Consider the following 18,604-nt stretch of genomic DNA (forward strand, 5'->3'; position numbering starts at 1 on the left):
AGAATTCCAAGAGGGAGACTTTGTACTGAAAAAGATCCTTCCTATTCAAAAGGATTTTAGAGGAAAATGGATGCCGAATTGGGAAGGGTCGTATGTCGTGAAGAAAGCTTTTTCCGGTGGTGCATTGATCTTAGCGGAAATGGATGGGAAAAGTTTACCCAATCCAGTGAATTCAGACTCAGTTAAAAAATACTTTGTCTAAAGAAAAAGAGAATCTAAGGTGAAAACCCGCAAAAGGGCGCCTTGAGATTTAAAAAAAAAACGGAGAGGCCAAGGTGAAAACCCGCAAAGGGCACCTTGTGACCAAAGGGGTTTTGAGTTGAAAACCCGAAAGGGTAACTCAAATTTTGAAGAGTACACAATGATCTTGCTACAAAGAGCGAAGAATGCTGCAAACTGGGGCATCAACAGAGTACTTGGGATCTTTTAAACACGTGTTGAACTCAAAAAAGACTTCATGGAGCTGATGTATAGGCACTCAATTGGCGATATCTAGAGGATCTAACTTCTATCTCGTTTGCTATCTTTAGATTCTATTTCTTCTAGAAGATAGGCTAGCAGATTAATTCCCTTTTGTATCTTTTTGATAATTCATTCAAATCCAATTATTCTTAAAAGTTTATTCGTCTTTCACTATTCTTTAAGTATGTTGCATTGAAATAATGATAGATGAACTAAATATATTTACAAATAAAGTTTTGCGCATTACTCTGAAATTTCTAAATAACACAAGAAACTAAAACAGGACAATTGCTCGAGAAATTTATGTAAAAAAGGGATGAAAGAACTCGAGGAATTCCTTTCTTCCAGTTCAAAAAGAAAATAGACAAAGCCAATAATTCAGTTCTTACAGACATCTTTAGTGAATCGTAGCATTGGAGGACGGCTTACAGGCTGAGCATGAATGAAACTTTGAGAAAAGAAAGGACAAATGAAGGAATGAATGATGACGTCTAGGATAAGGGTCATATTCACGACATTTTGCATCATAACATGTTTAATTAAGAACATTCGACTCACTTCGAGCATAGCATCCTAAATTATCAGGCATAATTATTCTACAGGTTATCGAAGACAGCGCGCTTTAAACCCCAAAACAGTAGGGTAATAGGCCGCAGCATAGCAAATCTGACCTTCATCGGGGTAGATCCAAGATGACAGATCTTATCTCTCTGTATTCGGCGAGGAGTAGATCGAAGATATAGCTGATTTGGCTTTCACGTGTTTACGATGAAGTAAAATCTAAGATGATTGTTGTCTTTGTATTGTTAAAGAACAAATCGAAGTCTGGCATCTCCACTTCAATGGAGAGTAGATACATAGCAGATCTGACGTTCAGGTGATTAGACTGAAGTAAGATCCAAGATGATTTGGCATCCTTGTGCTTATAAGGAACAAATCGAAGACATAGCTAATTTGGCTTTCACGTGTTTACGATGAAGCAAATCTAAGATGGTTTGGCATTTCTGTATTGGCGGAGAGCAAATCGAAGTCTGGCATCTCCACTTCAACGGAGGGCAGACACATAGCAGATCTGGCCTTCAAATGATTAGACTGAAGCAAGATCCAAGATGATTTGGCATCCTTGTGTTTATAAGGAATAAATCGAAGACATAGCTGATTTGGCTTTCACGTGTTTACGATGAAGCAAATCTAAGATGATTCGGCATCTCTGTATTGGCGGAGAGCAAATCGAAGTCTGGCATCTCCACTTCGACGGAGGGCAAACATATAGCAGATCTGGCCTTCAGATGATTAGACTGAAGCAAGATCCAAGATGATTTGGCATCCTTATGCTTACAAGGAACAAATCGAAGACATAGTAGATCTGGCCTTCAGATGATTAGACTGAAGCAAGATCCAAATGATTTGGCGTCTTTGTGAGCAGATCGAAGATATCAACATGACAGCCAGAAGCAGATTGAAGATCATGATTTGATAAGACTGGTCAAATTTGGTCTTTTTAAATCTTTGCTCAATTCCCGTTACACAGTAATGAGTAAAGAGGAGCAGCTGTAAGAGCCCAAATTTGACCGGGCTAAAAACCAAATAAAGAGGGATAAATAAATAGACTATTGTTTATTTAACAGTCCAAGTCCATGTTACAAAGCCCAAACAGTGGGCCCAAAAATCAAATATTTCAGACCCATTAAACCTAAAGCTACCCAGTGGACCCACTTAGCCCAAATACAAAAGCCTATACCCGGTTACAACCACTCAGCAAACCCAGACCTAAACAGACCTAGGACTAAAGTGGCCCAACTGGCCCAATTCATTACACCAAGGCAAGAAACCCTAGGGTTTCTGCCTATTCCTTCTGGTGCTGCAATGTCTTCTAGAAGTTTTGGGGAGCGTCTGTCCAGTTCCCCGAATCAAGACGGTCATCAATGCTCTGTCTCATCAGCGCTGTGACCCCTCAACTTCGCCACCATGTATCGCGCCACCATCAGCGCGCGAATCACGTCGAAATCATCATGCGCCACAATCCAGTACTAGCCCCATCAGCGCGTAGTCATGGGTGCTTGAACGGAATCTTCGTGATTCACCTGCAAAAGAAAAGAAAACATAGCAGATACGAAAAACAGAAAAAGGAAACTAAAATAAAAAGATTTAAGCAAATCACAATCAAAGATATGGTGGATACAACAGACAAGAAATGGAAAGCAATCTTCGATTTCTTTCCCAATTTATGTAATAACAGTAGTGGCTATAAAAGCCCAAATGAAAACTATGTAAGGGGACCGGATTTTGGAGAGAATAGAAATATACTTACATATTCGATTCAGAGAAATACAAACAGTTTCTAAGAGGTGATTTAATCGTGTGCCTTGTTCTTATTTTAGCATGCATATATAAATCGTTCTAAGTAAAAATTGTTGAGGTTTTTTTAAAAAAAAGAAAGAGGTTACCTGTGACTTACCGAGGAAAGCGAAGGCTTTTAGCCTTTTGAACCTCCGTGTACGACGGTGCGTGAGTGTGTGTAGGACCAATGGTCGGAGCGTGGCCTACAGAGGCCAGACCCCGGGGTTCCTTTCCTCCCTTTCTCTTTCAGAGATTCTCTCTGAGTTTTTTTTAACACAGGTTTCTAAATGATTTTTTTTAAGTGAAATTTGGCTTATATAGCCCAAGAGAAACGACGCCGTTTTAGCTTAATCTGATAAGTTTAAAACGACAACGTTTTAAGACCCTAGGATCCGCGCGTTGACCCGATTACCCGGGGAGGATCCGTGCATTTTTAAAGATTGGGTTAATTACCCAATTGGTCCTTCCACCTTTTTTGCGTTTATAATTATTTTTCATTCTATTTCTAATTTAGTCCTAATGAATTAATTTTATTTCAATTTAGTCCCAACAGAAAGCATTCTAAGGCTTATAACGAAACGCTACCGTTTTGGGAATAGGGCAATTTGCCCAATGAGTCCCTTTTGTTTTACGCGCGTTTTAAATTGGGCCTTAATTCAGTTTTATTTCTTTTAAATTCGTCCCGTAATTTTGCTGAACTTTAAATTTAGCCTTATATTCATTTTTTATTCTATATATATATATTTTATATGTAGATATTGTTTTATTTTTTAACCTTACTTTTATATTATACACTATAAGATTATTTTATCATATATATATTATTATTATTTATCGTATATTATTTTTCACAAATTATTATTATTATTTTCCATCATTTTTTATATATTTTATTATATTTTACTTGTATTATATATTTATTAATTATTTATATATATTGTCCTTGCATATATACTTTCGTTATTTTATATCATATCTATTATAATTCTTATTTCCTATATATTCAACTTATATTTTATTATATAACATTTATTATATTATATTTTATTCTATATTACTTATTATTTTTTATATATGTTATGTATATTATATGTTATCTATTATATTATTTATTATTCATTATATCATTTAAAATTTTAAAATTTGTAAATTGAATTATATTTTAACTCATATTATACATATATTAAGTTATTAATTACTTATTTGTTATGTATTATTTTACTTTAAAATGATTTTTTATAATATGTGTTATTTTATAAATTCTTTTACATACTTTTATTTTATATGTTTTAAACCCCATATATCTTATATATAATTATTATTCTTTTATAAATATTTTGTTATTATGTTTTATATATTGTACAAGTAAATATTATTTTAAAATTATTATTAAATATTATGTCTTTATTTGTGATATATGTATATTTTGTTAACAATAACTCGTTTCATTTTTTATATTGTATATATCATGTGCTATATGTTATTTTATACTTATTATTTGATATTACATTTCATGAACATGTACATTGATATTGTATTACTTTGTTGTATATTATGCATTATTTTTAAATTATTACTTTGAATGTTTGTATGTTTTGTTTATTCATTTTCAATATATATTATGTATTTCTTTGTATGTATTTGCTATATATATTACTTTTATATGTATTTAATGCACGATCTTTATATTATTGCCAGCATTTTGTTTAAGCGCATGTATTATTTACCAACTACAATAATATGTTACTATGTATGATTTATAATACAATACAATTCCCTACGCATCATTTTTTAAAAAATAAAGCTCCAAAGTCTTCAAAAAATATAAAGGCAATGCTTGGTGTTTGAAAATTTCGAGAAAGTAGTGCCCTAACTTATTGGGTTGAGACCTTCTCGTTGAGTTCGAACAATCAAGTACCCTTCTAAGTTTTTAACGGTTTTCAAAATGTGAACAACTGTCTTGGAATTGCAAAGCAATATGTCCTAACTTACTGGATGTAGCGTTTTGTTGTTTCGAGATAGGGATTTCTAAAAAGCTAACTTAGTGTCAATATTTTGATACAAGTGAACCCTAATTTTCAAAATCGAAATATTTTAAAAAGGATTGCATCTTAAAATTTTCAAAATTTCCTACATTGGAGACACTTGATAATCAATTAGGTACCAATTCTTGGGTGTTACGAGGGTGCTAACCCTTCCTTGTACGTAACCGACTCCCGAATCTGTTTTCTCGACTTTCGTAGACCAAAATTAATGTTTTAAAACAAAACATTTTATAAGGTGATCCAATCACACCTAAAAAGATTGGTGGCGACTCCCGTTTTCGTTTTTTCTTAAAGTCGATTCTCATTTTCCAAAATTCAATTTAAAAATGGTTTCGACAAAGATAATCGTAATTTTTACAATATTTACTTTCTCTTTCTTATTAAACCATCAATCCTTAAAAATTATTAAAGTATAAATTTTAAATATAATTAATTTGTACACTTAATTAAAAGAAGAATTACTTTTTAATTTTTTATAAATAAAATAAAGGATTAGATAAAAATATTCATAATTGAGTTATCTAAAGAAAAATTTCTTTCAAAATCTCTTTAATCTCTATCTAGATTCCTCAAACATATGTAATATTTTATCACTTGATAGAATTATTTTTACTAAAGTATCTGTTATCAAATTAGTCTCTTTAAGAACGTAATGCAAAGACCATTTCCTTTCTTATGTTAGGATTTATTGAATTCTTTTTATTAAAGTGCTTTTTAATTATTCTATAGGGTAATATTGACAAGTTACTACAATAGTTGTATAAAATGTCTAAATATTAAAATAAAACGACTTTTCAGATCATTACACATAGTAATAACTTATTATTATTTCCTAAAATAGGAATTATAACAACTTTTCAAGACTTGTTTTTATAAATTCTTTTTGTTCATTTGGAAGAATATTAGTAATTAATTCATCTTTATTTTAAATAATTTATCTATACTTTTCTATAAAACAAAATATCATAATTCTATTTATTATTATTGTTCCAATATTAATATTATTAAAATGTTAAAAAGTTCAGTTGATGCATTGTAGGGATAACAAAACTAGTTTCTATTCAAACCAAATTAACCGACAATGCTAAATTGGTTCACCATTGAAATTAATAATATAGGTCAATTAGTTTTTTTTTATTATGAAAATTCAATTATCAACGGTTAATTAATCATATTAACAATAAATATTATACACACTCAAGATATATTAACTGAATGGATTGGCCTAATGGGTCAAATAAGATAATATAATATATCCAATAATAAGATAAATAATTTTATGTTTCGATAATGTAATCTTACATTTCATGAACCAAATACACTATAATAATATTTTATATCTAAATTTACTAATTATTATATATTTATTAATAATATTTTATATCTAAAATTACTAATTATTATATATTTATTAAATTCATAATGATTTATTTATAAATTAGTATGATTGATGCGACAAATTTTAACAGCAAAATTACTAATAATGTCAATGCTAAACTCAATTTTTGAATTAAAATATATAATATTAAATGCTTTTACAAAACTAAATCTCAAATTTCTTTCAAAGAATAAATCTAAGACTATTTAACTTGCCTATATCATTAATTAACCTCATTCCATAAGTTTTTATCATTGGATTTCATTTCTATTAATATCAAGAGTTTAATTAATTTGATGTTATCCATCAATTAAATCTTAAATTAATTGTGAAATTACTAAAAATTATTTATTTTACAAAACAATAAATATTATTTTAATAATTTTTTAAAAATGCATTCAAAATCATGAGATTTGAATTCCAAATATAATGATTCTTTTTGTAGTTGTCGTGTCCATTTTCGTGGTTACCCCCTAATATTACTGTTTTTAAGATTTTAACTTGTGTCTCCTTTAAAAATACAATATATCATTTATTGATAAAATATTATTTGACAATCAAACACAAAATCAAAATCATGATTTCACTATTTTAACCAAAATTATAATTTATTTTTTATAAATTTAATACATTAATATAATTTAATTTTAAATTAAATGTTTAACGTAATAATAACTAAATCAAATTCCTTCATTCGTTTTGCGACTTAGGGTTAGTTTGACAATATTTTTAAAAATCTGTAGAAAAAGTACTTTTAAGATGTGCTTTTGAAAAGTTTAGTTTAAAATTTGAATGTTTAGTATTCTTTGTCAAAAAGTACTTTTGAAGAGTAAACTGTCCATTTTAGATATGTTATTATCAAGTAACAAATATATATTTAAATAAAATTTAAATTAGTTAATATAATTATATTTTAGTAAGAATATAAAAAATTATTATAAGTTCTTGTTAATATTTTAATATATGAAATATAAATTTTAAATATTTTAAGTAATAAATATTAATTACTTATAAAATTTAATTAGAATATATAAATTATATTTTAAATATTTAAGTATAACCATTAAATATTTGTAATTAGTATTTTAAAAATATTTTTTATTTTTAATTAATAATTTTAACATATTTGTAATTAAATATCAAGAAAAAAAAGTACTATATTATTAAAAAGTAAAAAATAATTAAATATTAAAAGTAATTTTAAGAAAGGAAAAATTAAAATTTTAACTTCTCCAAACATTTTTAAAAATAAAAATTTTAGCTAAAATAACTTATTTTAACTTATTTTATATAATTTTTTTCAAAAATATTTTTAGAACTAAAAGTGTATTTTTTAAAGCACGGAACAGGCACTTGACCCTTGTGGCAGCATTGAGAAACAGCTACCGGTTTCAATTATTTAATATGTGGATCCAAACTTTGAATTTCCCAAAATACATTTATATTTTTTAAAAAATGGGAAATTGGTTTTTATTTTAGTTTCTCAATAAATGTTCTTCTTCTTAGGGAAAGCAATGAAGCTTGCAGGCATATTTCATGTCATATTTCACATCCAAAAAAAAGTAAAAACATACTCTACATATCATATAATATAAATATACTAAAAGAAACGTAGGTTATAATGATGAGTCGGTTAGGAGGTTGTAGCCACACCAAACATAGCCTGTGCCACTCAAATCTCTGCCATTAAAAATAAAATAAAAACCCACTCAAATCACAACAATATCAAATATCAACAAATATTTATTTTACTCCCCAAAATTTGTTCAAAACCTTATTTTAATTTTATGTTTTTTTTAAATTTAAAATTTTATGTTTTAAATTATTAAAATTATAAAAAATATTTTTAAATTTTTAAAAATTAATTAATTACTGACCTGTTACATGGATGTTATATCTGTAAAATTAAGACGTTAAATTTTTAAAATAAAATAAAATAAATTTTTAAAAATAAATTATTATGCGAAAATGTTTTAAATTTTATATAATAAAGTAAATCATATAGACTGAGTTATCAACCTAATACGGATACATAACCTACTCCATTTTTTCCCTCCCTTTATTTATTCTTTTATGTTTTGGTTGTGAAATAAATAAGAGAAAAAGTGAATCAAATTATTTTTTTTAAAAAAAGAGGGTGCATGTTACTGAGGCAGTGAAGTCCAGTAAGTACAAAATTTACAGTACTCACGTCTCTCTCAATTTCTGCACACTCTCTTCCTGACACCCGTATCACCCACCTGATTTTTTCTGTTTCAGTTTTTATTTTATTTTGTTTTATAGGAACAAAAAGGAAAATGGAGAGTCTTTTGGACTTTTACTTTGTTTATATACAAAATTAAAGTATCGTTTCTTTCAAAAGTTGTGTTTGTGGACTGAGAAAAAGGGAGGGACTCTGTTATGAACCCAAGAAAGGAAGCTTGGCAGCACAGAGTGACAAGGTTTTCTTTTTCTTTTTTGTGTGTTTTGGTTTGAGACCCAAAATATAAAACCAGAGAAAATGTTCATCTTTAACTAGTATTACTATTATTGAGTCATGAAAATGAGTCTTTCTCTTCTCCTCTTCTTCTTCTTCCTTTATTCTGCTACTGTTTCTTTTTCATATGAGCCTCGTAACCATGAAGGTAAGGAACATGTTTTAAAGTAATTTTTGTCCTTTTTTTCTTTCATATGGGGTTTGATATTTTCTCGTTTTTTTTTTTTTTTGTTTCCTGGTGGGGTTGTAGTGGAAGCATTGATAAGTATAAGGAGAGAATTGAATGATCCACATGGGGTGTTAAATAACTGGGATGAAGACTCTGTCGATCCTTGTAGCTGGGCAATGATCACTTGTTCTTCTGAAAACCTTGTTATTGGCCTGTTAGTCTCTCTTCCCTTTTTTTTTCCTGCTTGCTTGTTTCGAAAGCATCGTACAAGTAAGCTAAAATGTTTTAGCTGTTTCATCATTTTAACGGGCTTATTTTTTCTCAGGGGAGCACCAAGTCAGTCCTTATCAGGAACTTTGTCCGGGACGATAGGAAATCTCACCAATCTTCGCCAAGTGTAAGAAGACATGACATTTTTAAGCAATGTTTAAGTTTGTGTTTTGTTTTTATGTTGTAAATTGCTGGTGTGATTTTGAAGGTTGCTGCAAAACAATAACATATCTGGTAAAATCCCACCCGAGCTTGGAACTCTTCCCAAACTGCAGACTTTGGATCTATCCAACAACCGTTTTTCCAGTGAAATTCCAGGGTCATTTGGACAGTTAAATAGTTTGCAATACCTGTAAGTTCCTTTTCACTTACTTGTTTCCTGTTCATATGCTAAGGATAGTAGAGTTGAAAGGAAGGAAAACAGAAGTTTATATGTTTTAGTATTTGAAATTCTGTTTGTTTTGGCCTGTAATGAGAGCAGGCGGCTGAACAACAATAGCTTGTCTGGGCCTTTTCCTGCATCTTTAGCAAAAATCCCTCAACTTGCTTTCTTGTGAGTGTGAATTTCTTTCTTTTCCCATCTCTTTCTCTAACATGTTCACCTGAACCCTGCTTTTGATTTTCAGAATCTGATAATTGGTGTTTCAGGGACTTCTCCTATAACAATCTTAGTGGACCTGTACCCAAGTTCCCTGCTAGAACTTTCAAGTATGATTTATTTGCTATAGCTCTCTGGTCAATTATTATAATTTAGTTTTAATTTTTCCTATTGGTACGTGGATTGTAGCATTGTGGGAAATCCATTGATTTGTGGAAGCAGCTCAACTGAAGTTTGCTCTGGATCTGTCAATGCTGATCCCCTTTCATTTTCCCTGGGTTCATCAAATGGTATCAATCCCTCCTTGTAACTCTCCACAGCTCTTTATCCTCTCCTTATTAATTGTTTATGTATGTTTCTTTTTTTGCCTCATCAATCAGGGGAACAAAAATCCAACAAGTTAGCTATTGCACTTGGAATCAGCCTCAGTTTTGCCACTCTCATACTCCTCTCATTTGCCCTACTTTGGCACAGAAACAAACGAAAAAGGCTAACGATTCTGAATATTAGTGGTTGGTGACAACAACTAACTAAATGTCGAAAGTTTTCTTTTATATGTTTATTTAATACGATTTAATGTTGTCACACGTATATTGCAGACAAACAAGAAGAAGGCCTCATAAGCCTAGGTAACCTGAGAAACTTCACTTTCAGGGAACTCCAGCTTGCTACAGATAACTTCAGCTCCAAGAACATTCTAGGCACCGGAGGTTTTGGCAATGTCTACAAGGGAAAGTTAGGAGATGATACTCTTGTGGCAGTGAAGCGGCTAAAAGACTTGACAGGAAGTTTTGGGAATCACAATTCAGGACTGAGTTGGAGATGATCAGCTTGGCAGTTCACCGCAATCTGCTTCGTTTAATTGGATATTGTGCTACTTCTAATGAGAGACTTCTTGTTTACCCTTACATGTCTAATGGCAGTGTGGCATCCAGGCTCAGAGGTTGGTCCTAGCTTTACTTTGCTAAAACTTCTTTCATTCAATTCTCATGCTGGACAATTTGATTACCTATTTTGTTTGTCAAATAGCTGCACAATCTGATTATTATGATCCAGTCTGTGGATCCCGTACATGTTTGGAGTAATTATTCCTTTTTTTAATAATAATAATTTACTGTTCAAAATAGTTTCTAGCTGACAATAGTCTTCATTGTATGTTTTCCTAACTCTTGTAGGAATTCATTTTTACAATCCTCCTTCATAAGCTACTACTGTATTTCATTTCTTTTCAGTGGGGCTGAATATGAAATGATAAATACCGAGAGGGAGGACCCATTATCTGCATCATCTAATTCCTATTTTTTACAAATGTTTACCAAGTTAGCTTTTTCAGGTGTTATGGCTACTATAGTTATTGGTTTACAGACTACAACGGATTAGTAGAATAAGTTATAGTCTAAGACTGGACATTACAAGCTACTATATTGTCCCCTCGCCAAAAATCCAAACAATTCTTAAGCATAATGTAGTATTAAATTTGAAAATGATTTCTTGACTGTAATTTAGCATACCTTGTAAATGAGTTGGGTTTGGCAGGAAAACCAGCTCTAGACTGGAATACGAGGAAGAGGATTGCAATTGGAGCTGCGAGGGGACTTCTTTATTTACATGAGCAATGTGATCCAAAATAATCCACAGAGACGTGAAGGCAGCTAATGTTCTTCTGGATGATTATTGTGAAGCCATTGTTGGTGACTTTGGCCTTGCAAAGCTCCTTGATCATGCTGATTCCCATGTCACCACTGCTGTCCGTGGCACTGTTGGGCACATTGCACCAGAGTACCTTTCAACTGGCCAGTCTTCAGAGAAAACTGATGTGTTTGGGTTTGGAATTCTCTTGATAGAGCTCATAACGGGAATGAGGGCTCTGGAGTTCGGAAAACAGTTAGCCAGAAAGGAGCAATGCTTGAGTGGGTTAGTTTTCTCGGAAACTATAGTAATCTTAAACTCTTGCTTCCTATTAGTATTAACTCGGTTGTTTTGCATGATCACCAATTTCATAGGCATGCTAGATTTTCAAAGAAACTTGGTATTGATCAGTGGATTTCTATCTAAATGCATTTGACTACATTACCTTTTTATGCTAATAGGTTGAAATCGGTTTTTGAAGCATAAAAAGAGAGATGAAGTAAGCTGATGAACATTTGGAATATTGTTGTTACAGGTGAAGAAAATACAAAAAGAGAAGAAAGAGGAAGTATTGGTGGACAGAGAGCTAGGGAACAACTATGACAGGATTGAAGTAGGGGAGATGCTCCAAGTGGCTTTGCTATGCACTCAGTACCTTCCAGCCCACCGCCCAAAAATGTCCGAGGTGGTCCGGATGCTTGAAGGTGATGGGCTTGCTGAGAAATGGGCAGCATCTCATGATCATAGCAATTCCACCATGAACCACTTTCCTAGCAACAAAAGTAAGGCGCCCCCTACCACTGGATCAAAACATGATGAAAAAAGTTATGATGATGAATCAAGCAACAAGTTGAGCACAGGAATGGATGATGATGATGAACATTCTTTGGATTCCTATGCCATGGAACTGTCTGGTCCAAGATAACAAGAAGGGAAAAAGAGGTGAAAGTGAAATATATAGAGAGGATGAATTCTTTATTAAATTCTTTAATCCACCCAAGTTTGAAGAGGAAGAAATAGGTGTAGGGCAATGTTATGCTTAAAAACTTTGATGGTAAGGATTATATATGTTCTGGGATTGTAATGTAAATAGCCCATACCATGTTTTATTTTACTTATTTTTGGCATTGAATCTTAACTTATTCTGCCAAATAGGGGGGTTTAGATAAGGGGATAAGACCACTACAGGTAAAAACAGCATCAGATGCCTCTGCTACCAAGTCCGGGCCAGGGACAGGGACAGGCTCAAACTCAGTGAGTTTGACGGTTGACTTTTTTTTTTTTTTCCCCTTTGGAGAAAAAATAATGAAAGGAAAATTGGCATTATTGGTATTTGAGATATTATTTGGCCTTGTCTGAGAAAGTGAAAGGATAATTGTCAAAGGTGAGTGAGAGGATGAGGTGGGGACGTCTTTGCAGTGTCATGCGCTTGTTGTTGGCCCTTTGCCTCTTTCTCCCGTTTTGGTTCTTCAAAGTTGAATGTTGGTTAAATTAACCAACTTTGTTATTAGTTCCTTTTCTTTGGAAAAGATTTTTTTTTTTATATTTATTTGATCAGATTTAGTCTTTTACTTTTGATTTAAACCGTAATAGTTAAATTTATTTAAATTTAATTGTTAATTGTAAATTTGGTTTATATTTTTAAATGGATCATCCAAATATTTAGATTTTAAGATTTTTGAAATTTTAATATTGGTTGAAATGATAATCATTAATTTATTAATTAGATTTTAATGAGTATGAACATGTTAACATGGCATATGTTTGTCAATGACTAAAATGTTGGGAATTTTAATAGAAGAATTTAACCTTTAATGTTAGTCCAAAATGCTTCGAAATTAAAACTTAAAACTTGCTTGGAGATTCTGGCATATGATTTTTTATTTGGATTTTAAACATTATTTTAAGTTAGAAATTTTAAAAATTTAAAATTATTAAGATTTTGAAATGTAAGAGTAATATTAGTACTTTAGTTTTACTTGAATCAAAATGAATAAATAATGAAAATTAGTGAATCAAATTCTTAAGTTCTTTAATATATTATTCAAGTAATATTTGAATTATATTTCTTTAGGTTTAAACATATAAGAGTATCTATATTATTTTAAAATTTAAAATTTAATCTCTGTATCTTTTTATTCAAAACCTTGGTCACTTTACTTAAATTTGTAGTTAGAGTTGTTAATGTGACAATTATAAGCAAAAGGCAAAATAATTCTTTTAGCTTCTAACATTTATACTTTTTGTTAATTTGATCATTTCTCTTTGAAAATATATATAAAAAAATTAAAACTTTTAAAAGTTCATAAAAACTTTTTAATTATTTTTCTAATTTTGCTAATAATTTGTGATTTTGTTGAAAAAGCAACAGACAGCTTCAAAGAGATGAGGAAATTTAAAGGCAAAAACTGAAAAGAAAGAGCTTTGCCCACATGAATCTTTGACTCTCCCACAAAACAATTGTCAGTTTTTATTTTGTTATTTTTTACATTGTTGAAGGATATATATATATATATATATATATACTATTTCGTGCTATGCATGGGTTTGCTGTATATATCTATTAGAATATATTTATTTATTAATTAAAATAATTTTTAAAAGACAAATAAAATGATTAAAAATAAAATTAATATATAATGATATAGTTTTTAGTATTCATGAATGATATTATAATGATAGTAAAAATCATCTATGATATTGCAGATTTATACATGATTGTAAAAATGATATAAGATATTGCACATATATAATTTGAATGCAACATTTTAGTAGGTTATTTCCAAACCAATACCTCCTTCCTTAATGGACGAGTAACTTTCATAATGGTATGTAATTGGGGAGAATTCAGCCACGATATTATAATGGAATGATTTCGTGACGAAATAAGTTTTATAATTAATAAACGAAAAGCTGAAACTTAATTATATATCATTTGAGCCCTAATTACATATGTCCAATCGGTCTTTTCGCTAACTCGTTGAAATAAAAAATGAGTTGCATGATAAATCAAATAAACAAAAATTGATAGAAATGATAATATTAGAGAAATATGTTACATTCGAAAATGAATGTGGTTTCTCACGTAGTATGAAAATGACCGAAAATTAATTTAAGTTTTAAATTATTATTTAATTAATTAAAGTTCGAGAATGGAAATAAATTTATTGGTCATTGTGAATCTATTTAATATGGAAATTAAATATATTTTCTTATGGATTCTTTTATAGTAAAGTTGTCATGATTTTAAAGGAATTAGAATTATAATGAAAAAATTATTTAATTAGAAAATTAAATAATATCTATTTTGAGAAATAAAAAAAACATGTATTAGATTGGATTAAATTATAAAATGTTTAGTTAAAAGTTCAGGAAGCACATATAATTAGACTCAATACAAGAAAGGCTCGAATCTTCATCCTAATACATATGAGGGGAAACACAACCTATTAGCCCCTCTCTTTTCTAGTTCAACTAAGGGATTGTTTTTCTATTAAATAAGCATTAAATGCATTCTACTAATTCAATTAGGGTTTCTCTCTCTATAAATAGATGACACCGGTACGATTAAAAATACAAGAGGTTATACACAACTTTTGAGATATTATTACTCTACCCGAAAATAGTCAGAATTTGTTTCTAAGTATAAATTATATTTTTCGAAAATAAAAATTCTATCGATTTCAATAAGAGAGAGATTTACTTTCTTACTAAAAATAAGAAAATTATTTAAATTCTGTGTTTGATTCGAAATTATTTGAGCTCACACTTGAAGCAATTTGTGGTACAAGAGTAGCGGAGAATATTGTTTGGTTAAAAGTTAGGAACGACTAGGACTCGTCTAGTCCAAAACACATGTACTATTTTGGGAAAACAATTATTGCTATAAATCTAAAAAATCGAGTCAATTTTTAAATTTTTATTGAGAAAATCATTTTTCAAACTGAATTATTTTTCAACAAATAGTTCTAACATAGGTACCTCATTGGTCCCGGTAAGGTTGCTTAACAACCTCTGTCGATCTAACTTTGGATACTCCATCAACCGTTCTACGAACAACACAGCATTAACAGGCGAAAAGTTAAAATGATAAAAAATTATAAATAATAAGAGTTAAAAAAGTTATTTTACCTTTTATATAACAACTACATCAACATTTCTAACAGCAAAACTGACGGAAAGACCAAATTTAAAAAAAAAACCAATATCTCTAAATTAAGATATAGAAATTAAATTTTAAATTTAAAAGAGTAGAAATAACTTTTACATATTTAAACTTACGACGAACCAAAAAGAAAGAAGAATTTGCTTGTGTAGTAGATTAAAGAAGAAATGACGTTTGGAAGAGAAAGATGGTCAATAATTTAAAAATGAATAGATTCAAAATCTGAAGATTTTAAAAATAATTGTTGTAATTTTGTAAGCATAATCTCGAATCAAAATACTTATTTAAATATATAATTTAGATGTACAATTGAAGGTTTTTTTCTTTCGTACCAAGCAAAATACGTTCATGAATTTTTAGATTTATATTTTAAATTTTTTATAATTTTGATATTTTATAATTTTAGTTTATAAAAAATTAAATTTTATTAAAAACAAAAATAATCAATATTTATTTTTTTATAATTTTATATATTTCTAAGAAAAATTAATTAACAAAAATTGTAAACGTTGAGGGCTAAAAAATTATTTTACCTTTTTATAATTGGCAACAACTTTAGCAAAAAAATTGGAAGGAGGAAATAAAAATTTTAAATCAATTACAGTGTAAGAACTTATAACACGTTTGGTTCATTGGAATGAAATAAGACTGTACTGAAATAAGATTGTAATGGAATAGAGCTGTAATAGAATAGAACTGTGATAAATAATTTAATTGTTTGATTGAATAAAATATAAAAGAACGTAATAAATATTATTATGTTTGGTTGAATGGAATAGATGTTGTAATAGCATAGGAAAAAGTTGAAATGACTAAATACTTTTAGTAGAATTTTTTAGATAATTATTATTGTTATTAAATTTTAATAGAATTAAAAATAATAACTAATTTAATCATATTTTAATATAATTATTATTAAATACAATTTAATAAAAATAATATATAATTTAATAAAATTCTTAATATAATTATTATTAAAATATGAATTAATACATATTATAACCCTTAAACTAGATAAATATTATTTATTTTATTAATACATATTTTGTATATATAAATTAATTAGATTTAATAATAAAATAGGAACATTATGATAAAAGTAATATCAAGAGATATTTTATAAATTATACTTGAAAGATTATTTTGTTCAAAATTTCTTTTGGGTATTTTTATATACATACTATATAAAAATATATGTAATTATATTTTAAAAATTATATTTAAAATTCATTTAAAACCCACCTAATTATAGAAAATTTAATATTATTTTCTAGTACTTTTTTTTATCGTGCCTCTCTCTAAACTTCATCATCACTCTTAGCCACTCATCTTCTTCATCTAATCTTTTCTCTTAAAACATGAATTGGAATCAATTACTGACAGCCGACCACCAGTGGCACCGTGGTCCACTATTTCACCTGCTCCAAAAGCCTCTTATTTAAGCTTTTTATTTCATCTTCTTGTTTTCCCCCTTTATTTATCTGTTATCTGTAAGAAAAATGGGTAAGAAAGCTTCCCTCTCCAAATCACATTTTATAGATCTATTATTGAGAAATGGTTTTTTTTTTATTATCTTTTGGAAATTGATTGAGAGTTGAAACTGTTGAGAAATGAATTTTTATTCTTTCTTGTTATATTCTAGAAATTGATGGAGAGTAGAAGAGAATTTTACAAATCTATTATTGAGAAATGGGTTTTAGTTTTAGTTTTTTTTGTTATTGTATGGAAATTGATTGAGAGTTGAAACTATTGATAAATGAATTTTTATTCTTTCTTGTTATATTCTAGAAATTGATGGAGAGTAGAAGAGAATGGGGAGTAAGATTAAAGTAAAAACAAGGTGGAAATAGAAATGGGTTCTGCAATTTATTTTTGAAGTTTTTGAAAATGACTGAGAGTGAGTTTGAAAAAAAAAAAGGTTAGGTAAAATTGAATAAAACAAAATTTTTTTATTACGTGATGATGTTGAATAGCTATTCTTAACTTCTTCCACCAAATGTTGATTCCGTGAATTTGATGAATAGAGAAGGAATGAGATTCCATTGAATAACCCGTTCAATGAACTAAACTATTGAATTACTGTTCACCACTGAATCTGACCTAAATGTAATGGCTATTCATGCCAACCAAACATGTTGATAATGTTTCAAAATTAAAGTATAGGGATAAACTTTAAATTTCAAGAGTACAAGAACCTCTAAACATATTTAAACCTATTTATTATCATAAGTTAGAGGAAAATTAATAGTTTATATGTCATACATTATCATTTTTTATCATTTTGGTCAAATTTATTCTTAAATAATAAAATATAACATGTTTTAATAACTAAAACATACTTTTCCTTTTTTTTTCTCTCTGTCACTTTGATTAATAATTTGGGTTTTTTTCCTTATTAATATTTCTTATTTCCAAATTATATATTAGAGAAAAGAGATAAATTAATTTACTAGAAAAATGTTTTGAATCAATATAATAAAATGCTATAAGCTTCAACTCTTATTTAAAATAATTTTCAAGGCAATTGTCCATAGATTGTAGATGATCATGCCACATTGTATTGATGAGACGCAAAGTGCATTTTTATCGGGGAGATTGATTATGGATAATGTAATAGTGGCTCTCGAATTGCTGCATTCTTTCAAGAAGAAAAAGGGTGGACGAAGAAGGTCTTTTGCTTTGAAGCTGAATATGAGTAAGACATTTGATAGAGTGGAGTGGCATTTGATTGAGGAGGTAATGCTTAAGATGGGTTTTGGTGAGACATGGGTCAAGTTGGTAATGTGATGTGTAAAGTTCGTCAAATATTCAGTGGTTCTGAATGCGACACCAAGAGGGCAAATCTCCTCTTCTAGAGGACTTGGGCAAGGTGACTCGTTGAGCCCTTTCTTATTTCTTTTTTATAGTGTGAATTTATCAACTCGATTATGATTAGCTTGTCAAGAAGGTTTGGTGAAATGAGTGAAAACGAGTCATTCAAGACCTATAATATCACATTTGTTATTTTTGCAGATGATAGCTTTATTTTTTGGGATAAATCTTTAGAAAGGTCAACACACGTGAAAAATGTTT

General features: G+C 29.3%; 1 protein-coding gene and 1 long non-coding RNA gene across 2 annotated transcripts; one reads left to right on the forward strand and one right to left on the reverse strand.

The window, feature by feature from the left end:
* The first annotated feature begins 8,440 nt into the window (after positions 1-8,440).
* LOC108461485 (probable LRR receptor-like serine/threonine-protein kinase At2g23950) lies at positions 8,441-12,505 on the forward strand. Its single transcript, XM_017761338.2, is given in 14 exon segments — positions 8,441-8,849; positions 8,952-9,084; positions 9,196-9,267; positions 9,349-9,492; positions 9,622-9,693; positions 9,789-9,848; positions 9,928-10,028; positions 10,119-10,250; positions 10,338-10,535; positions 10,538-10,681; positions 11,275-11,364; positions 11,367-11,618; positions 11,621-11,652; positions 11,903-12,505. Coding segments are annotated over 14 exon segments (1,908 nt in total). The 5' UTR covers positions 8,441-8,761; the 3' UTR covers positions 12,293-12,505.
* Positions 10,270-11,400, reverse strand: LOC128291797 (uncharacterized). The gene is made up of 2 exons (XR_008281698.1): positions 11,250-11,400; positions 10,270-10,461 (listed from the first exon to the last, which is right to left on the reverse strand). It is a non-coding gene; the product is annotated as an uncharacterized LOC128291797 (long non-coding RNA).
* Positions 12,506-18,604: the final 6,099 nt, after the last annotated feature.

Source organism: Gossypium arboreum, chromosome 4, assembly GCF_025698485.1.
Source record: "Gossypium arboreum isolate Shixiya-1 chromosome 4, ASM2569848v2, whole genome shotgun sequence".
Taxonomy (NCBI): domain Eukaryota; kingdom Viridiplantae; phylum Streptophyta; class Magnoliopsida; order Malvales; family Malvaceae; genus Gossypium; species Gossypium arboreum.